The sequence below is a fragment of the Oreochromis niloticus genome, linkage group LG11, assembly GCF_001858045.2.
Source record: "Oreochromis niloticus isolate F11D_XX linkage group LG11, O_niloticus_UMD_NMBU, whole genome shotgun sequence".
NCBI lineage: Eukaryota > Metazoa > Chordata > Actinopteri > Cichliformes > Cichlidae > Oreochromis > Oreochromis niloticus.
This window is the reverse complement of record NC_031976.2, coordinates 23443322-23450211: the sequence shown is the minus strand read 5'-3', so window position 1 is coordinate 23450211 and position 6890 is coordinate 23443322. Positions and strand designations below refer to the sequence as shown.

General features: G+C 38.7%; 1 protein-coding gene across 2 annotated transcripts in view; it reads right to left on the bottom strand.

Moving 5' to 3' along the window:
* Positions 1–2867: 2867 nt before the first annotated feature.
* clstn3 (calsyntenin 3) overlaps positions 2868–6890 on the bottom strand; it is a 30726-nt gene continuing 26703 nt past the window's right edge. For both annotated transcript variants that reach the window (XM_013274641.3, XM_013274642.3), the window contains exons 17-19: positions 6449–6584; positions 5061–5245; positions 2868–4870 (exon numbers count right to left, since the gene is read on the bottom strand). In XM_013274641.3, the coding sequence (XP_013130095.1) occupies positions 4721–4870; positions 5061–5245; positions 6449–6584 (471 nt within the window). In that variant the 3' untranslated portion in view covers positions 2868–4720. The remainder of the gene's footprint in view (positions 4871–5060; positions 5246–6448; positions 6585–6890) is intronic.

The following is a 6890-nucleotide window of genomic DNA, read 5'->3' as shown; positions in this document are numbered from 1 at the left end:
ACAAACAAAAAAAGTAGTGTTCAGTAGATGAACAGTATCTTAAATTAATGTCCTTACAAATTAGGAAAAAAATCCAGCAAAGACTTGACACAGGACATGAGAGATCCAGCTGGCCCTTCAGTTAATCCAGCTACTGTTAGCGAAGGAAAAAGAAGGAGAAAAAACTGAAGTATGTCAAATTACACAGGAACTGAAACGAAAATCAGTAGCAACAGGTCTTTGGTTCAAATGTGAGGATATACAGAGGATGTCAGGAGAGACGTACACAGTGAGAGTCTATCTGTAAACACAGTGGCGGCTCTGTCATGGTTTAGGGCTGCGTTTTAGCCAGTGGTGTTGGGGATCTTGTCCAAATTTATGGAATTATGAACACAGAAAGGCATAGAGTACCATCTGGAAAACATCTGAATTGCAATATGTTCATTTTTCAGCACTGATCCCAAACACGTCGCCAATAGTGTAAAAGCATACCTGGATAGAAAAACATACAATGTAATGCCTAGTTATATAAAACTTTGAGCTTTACATTGTGTGTCACACTTTAAGTACATGTCAGTTTTATATGATCAGATAATTTTGAATTGTAGGACATTTAATGTAAATTTAGTGTTGCTGAACTGATCATTTTGCTTAAAAAAGGATCAGAATGTTTTCTATTTCAGTTTACTGTCATTTATTTAAGTAGAAGCAGCCACAGAGGACAGAAATCTGGTGCTGTACTGTACCAGATTTGCCAAGCTAATAAGGAAAATAATCCTCACATCACACTGTGGCAGGTTTACCACATGGTACTAACACAAACAGCCAAGTTCAGGTCTTCCACATGTTTCAAAGTGAAAACATTTTCATCTGGGTTTAATATAATTATGATAATCCTTGTCTAATCATGCTTATTACAGTTCCTGAATTCTTTTATTTTTTATTTAACACATGTTAAGCTAAAAAAGAAGGAGCAATGTGTGAAAAAAATAAGCAGACCCACTGAGTACATGGTAATTAAGAGGTTAAGTAGCAGCCGGGAGCAGCCAGTTATTCAGTTTGATTAACTGCTGATGATCAATTAATCAAGCAAAAGGCCCTTGATTGGTTGATCACCATAACATTTGATCACCTCTATAAAAGTTATGGCAGTGTGCTGGTCTGTGTGCGTTAACACAGTGTCAAGAAGGAAAGATTTTAGCAGTGATCTTAGAGAAGCAGTTGTTGTTGCCTATCGAATGATTTGCAAGTGGAAAACTCAGAAAATGATCAGATAAACTGCAAAATGCCCAAAACCTACACCTCAGACTCTGCAGGCCTCTTTTAGCATGTTGAATGTTAAAGTTCATGACAGTACAATTAGAAAAAGACAGAACAAGTATGGTTTGTTCAGGAGGGTTGCCAGGAGAAAACCTCTTTTCTCTAAAAAGAATATGGCAGCAGGGCTATTGCTTGTAAAGTCACATCTGAACAAACCACAAAGCTTTTGGAACAGTATGCTTTGGAGAGACAACACCAAAGTAGAGAACAAACACAGCATTATCAGCACAAACACCTCATGTCAACTACCAAACACAGCAGTGAAGCGGTGATGATTGGGGCTTGTTTTGCAGGCACAGGACCGGGGCACCTTTAAGTCTTTGAGCTGACCATGGACTCTTTTATATATAAAAGAGAATCCAATGTGAGGTCATGTTCTTGACAGCTAGAGCTTTTTATAAACTGAGTCACGTAACAGGACGATTGTCCAAAGAACAGCAGGGAATCTACAACACTGTGGCTAAAAAAAAGCAAAGAGTCACGGTGTTGCAATGTTCCAGTCAAAGTCCAGAGCTCAACCTGATTGAAATATATGGTGAGACCTTAAGAGAGCTGTGCATAAATGAATGCCTACAAACCTCAACTGTTTAGTTTTTGTTAAATAATGTTTGTTTTTACCTCGTTTTAAGAACTGCTAAGGACTACATTATTTTTTATGTCCTGATATAAAGCCTTAGAACTGAAAGAGGGTGTTCTTTCTTTTAACCATAACCAATGTTTTTAAATATCCTAAACATGCTCAGATTTTTAGTATTTTTGACTATAATTTCAAAGTTTTATCATATATTTGAATTTTTCATGTAAACCTTTAACTAAACTTCTGAAATTGTTATTTCTCTGAGTAGTTCTCTACTCTAGTTACCTTTTTTAAAGCATATGTCTATTTCTTTGTTAGCTGTTTTCTAGAATTGCTGCATGAATGATTTTCTATATTTTTCCAATACTAAAATCTACTAAAAGCTACTTTTGTTGTTGTTTGTTTGTTTTATGGTTATAGCTTTTGCTTTATTCTTCAGACGTCTGGATACTTCATAAGATATTCTAGTATTGACTGTTTAGTCCTTGTTATGACTTAATGGTTCTTCTGGTGTTGACTGTCAGATTTGTAGTTTTGTCTTTATTATTAGTAATATTAGTTCTAGTTCCCCGGTGTTTCTCTGCCAGGGGCGTAATTTCCAGGGGGTTGGGGGGGGTTATGACCCCCCCCCCCCCCAATAATCAGACCCAATCAATAACCCCCCCCCATAAAATTATAAATTATCTTGCATAAATAGGCTGTTGATTTTCTTTACTCAATTCAGTTATTACCAGCAAAATAGTTGCATGTTTAATCATATGGGAATTTACCAAGATTTATTTATTTATTTAGACAGAAATCTTGATTCCCCCTAATTTTCAGCACAAAGTTACTCCGATGTTCTCTGCTGTGCATACAATAGATTTTATAATCATATCATAATCTGTAATATAAGATTAAATCTTCAGGGTTAAATTTCATGTACAAAGTCATACTTACAATATTGTTATTTGCATGAAAACCCCCACTCTAACAAGAAAACCCTCTCATGGAGACGTCATATAGTGTTTTTATTATGAATTTTGCAATGTTTTCTGACAGTTCTCAATAACAATTAGTCAGCATAATCCATGTTGTCATTGTATCAATAATTACAGGTAATGTTTGAATAGTAACATAGTAATAATATAAGTTCTTAATCAATGCAATGTTTATTCCTTCTTAACATCACACTCAAAAACAACAGGCTTTTATTTACTGACAGCGTTAGCACTGCACATTGATAGGCTACACAGACAGACAGCAAGAGACACAGAGGGACAGTGAGGGAGAGGTGAAGGGAAAAGGCGGTGGGGTAGGGAAAGGTGAGGAGTAGCACACGGTTGTACATTCATTAAACCGAAAATAACGGATGTAGTGGAAATCAAATACAAAAAGAAATAATAAAGAAATATTTTGAAATGTGAAAAATAATCGGCAAGAAGTGCGCGAGATGAAATGAGTGAGACGCTTCTTGGTATCACAACAATGTGCCCTCCTTTTTCTGTGATATCGACAAGTTCTTAAATTACAACAATATTACACACAAATTAAGAGACACTCATCAAGCCAGGGATTATCATCCTTATCACTACTACTATTATTATTATTATTATTATACTATTTTTCGATGCTGTTAAGGTGATTCTCAAATGGGGAAAAGTAAATGATGATCAGCTTTCTCTCCAAATGTGCAGATAAAGAGAAAGAGTGGCTGCAATAATAATAGTAATAACAATAATATCATAATAGTCATCATCGTATGTACAGAAAATTCATTACAATCAATACAATCAAAACTGCCCAAGCTGAGCGGACATTCTGGAAACAGCACGGGTAGCGTTATGGAGTGTGTCTGCGTGTTTCTGTTTGTGTGTGTGCATGTGGCGTCTTGCAGTTACTGTAAGAGCAGTGTGCAGTGAGTCAAACAGTGCAGTCAGAGTCATTTAGAGGCATTGCAGCGGTCACTGTGTGTGTGTGGGGGCTCAGAGGTCAGGTTACACCAGCTTTATTGTACGAGGTGATGTTTTGTCATTTTGTGTCACGAGCTGAAACTTTGCGAAGACTCGATTTTGAAGTAGAAAACACACCGAGTGGCTCTCAGTCTGCCTTCTTGGAGCGCTGCAGAAGTGCCAGCTTGGGTTAAGGATGAAGTGGACGCTAAATAAGTTCCTAATAAAACGTAAAGTGCTCTCACAGAAACAAAAGCAAAACACCTGCAAGCTCATCATGAATACGTGACCCCGTGATGTCGGACCTCACTGTCTTTACTCTGTGTGTGGACTTGGCCGAGGAATGTGTCAGGAGAGGATGCAAAGAGCGAGAAAAGAGCTTGTGCAGACTTCTCGGGCTAGTCTAATGAACAGATGTGTCAGGATCGAGGCTTGTGTCTACAGATCTACTCGAGGCCTACATGTTGCAACAAATTGTCCCTGTTTACATTTTGTAAAGATCTCATTCTGTGTTCGATAACAAAAGATAGAATACAATCTTATTATTACTTTTTTCTTTTTTTTTAAACAAAACAGTCTCATTCAACCAGTATTACACTATACAGACACATGACCATTTTGTGATTTAGCACTGGTGCACCACATACAAATTTGGTGGGGTTTAATCAGGTGGTTAAATTACATTAGCTGTATACATTGTGCCACTGAACATTTAGGTGGAGGCAGCCTGTTGTTGGCTGTAGGTCACATATGGCGTTGGGTGTCAGGAGTATTACAGTGACTGCATTGTGCGTCGTGTTTGTAAGCATACATTCCTTATACTAGTTGTTCATTGATATTAAAAGTGTTGGAGTGTGTGACTGGTGAGCTGGGTTGTGGTTTCCATGAGAACGGGTGCAGAGATACGTGTGGCTCAGTAGCGGCGGGCGTTGCCGTCTCTGCCCTCCTTCTTGATGATGATTCGCTGGTCATCGCTCGCGTCATCAGGCGACTCTGCTACCTCCTCATCCTCCTCCCCCTCGCCCTCCGTGTCGGCAGAGATGCCCATACGAGACTCGTAGGACTGGAAAAAAAAAAAAGAAGTGGATGAAGAAGTGTGATCACATCAATAAATATTGTTTTTTTTGGAGGGAATACTCTGAATTTCACAGTCAGCTGTTAGCAGTATTACTCAAGTTCATGTGTGTGAAGGCAGATGAGCGAATGCTTTTGGCAATATAAGACAAAGAATGAAAATCAAACATCTTTATTACCTCCATTGGGTTGACGATGATGGTGAGCGCAGAGTCGTCCCATTGACTGCTACCCTCCTTAGCCCCGCCTCTGGCTCCTTCGCCACGGCGATGGATTGAGCGGATTCGGAAAACTCCCAGGATCACCATCACGACCAGGAAACCTACGCACACCATTATGATGACGGTGGCTGCTCCTGGGACCACTGGAATAAAATAGAGCAATCAAATTAAAGAATCACACCACAATTTTCCAATTATCACCCTGTGAAATAACACAGTCCCACAGCAATTAACTGATCACTACTAGAGGGGCACCCTCTAGTAGTGATCCTGCCTGTTGTTCTTCAGAATTATTAAAACATGCGATGGATGGGGTACATGGGGAGCACTGTAGTTCAATTCTGAGTCATCTGTATGTGTGCTGTCCTCCTGCCTTAAATGCTCACTTCCACATGTACAATCTAATTTTGTTCATAGTAATAAACTTAAGTTTGTTTGCTAAACGTTAAAACTATACAGGTGCCGTACAGTCATTTTAGATTATGGTTCAAACACAGGCTAATTTGATCTCAAGAGGGCTGGAGCAGTAAAACCATTACATAACACCCTACAACGAAACCCTTTCCCTTTCTTTTACAGCAAATGAGTGAAAACGTTCACAGTGAATGAAATATTCATTTACAAAATAGATGACGAATAGCCCGAGGTGTTTAAAAAAAAAAAAGAGTCAAAGATGTCTCAATTTTTTTCACGTTCAGTCAGTCTGCTGTCATTGTAGAAAGAAATCCTGCTGTGGTAAATCACATAAAAGCCTTTGTGTCAGTACGACGTCTACAAAAGCCATGATGATTCAGACCTTTGAATGGATAAAACAGCACTTTAACCCACTCTCATGACGTGCTCAATACTTAACAACTTGGAACAAAATGCTCCTGGTGCAAAATACGTGAAAGGGTGCCATATTTGCACCCAGCCCAGATGTTTGACACCGGATTAGGTTACACATTATATCTGTAACCAAATCCAAAGGCTCTTTTATCATATAGATTAAATTCTGGTGGTTACATTCAGAGGTCTGCGTGTTTGGACAGACTTTTGAAAACTACTGCAGTATTTTATCACCAGTGTGATTTAGTGTCTGTTGGCAGTTTCTTTCTACAAGGACTTTAATTAAGGTAGGAAGTGTTTTTGCCATTGTTTTTTATTAAATTGTAACATCTTTGTAGATCTTAGTCACCTTTAAAAGAAATATTGGAAAAAGCACCCGTTGGGCTGTTTTTGAGCCCAATTTATATTTACTTTAGTTTTAATTACTTATATGTTTTGGTATTCAATATTTTTTCTCTTTAATGGTGAAAGACTTTAAGACATTTGAAAAAGGTGCTATTAAAAAACGGAAATGTCACCTGAGTTGCGATGTGGATTAGGTAGGGTGTGTCCACTCAACTCTCCAGCATGGTGGGACGGATGGAGGAACTGCTGCTGGGAAGCGAGCAGGTGGGACGGGTGGTACAGACTGTCCAAAGAGTGGAGGAAGTTCACCTACAGGGAATTAAAAACAGAGAAGAAGAAAGAATGACTTCACTGGCTGTGTGGTTAAACTGCATTGCTCCCTCACAACATCTCCAATTGCAGTTATCATTGGAACATACACTCGGGTGTTGTTAGCTACACCCGATAAGCTGCTTGTTAAATAAAATATATATTCAGCCAATCACATGGCAGCAACTCATTTGGGTATGCAAACATGCTCAAGATCTGTTGATCTGCTGGAGTTTTCCTACACAACCATAAGTGTCAGTTCTCTGGGAGAAAATGCCTTGTTGAAACTAGAAGTCAGTGGAGAAT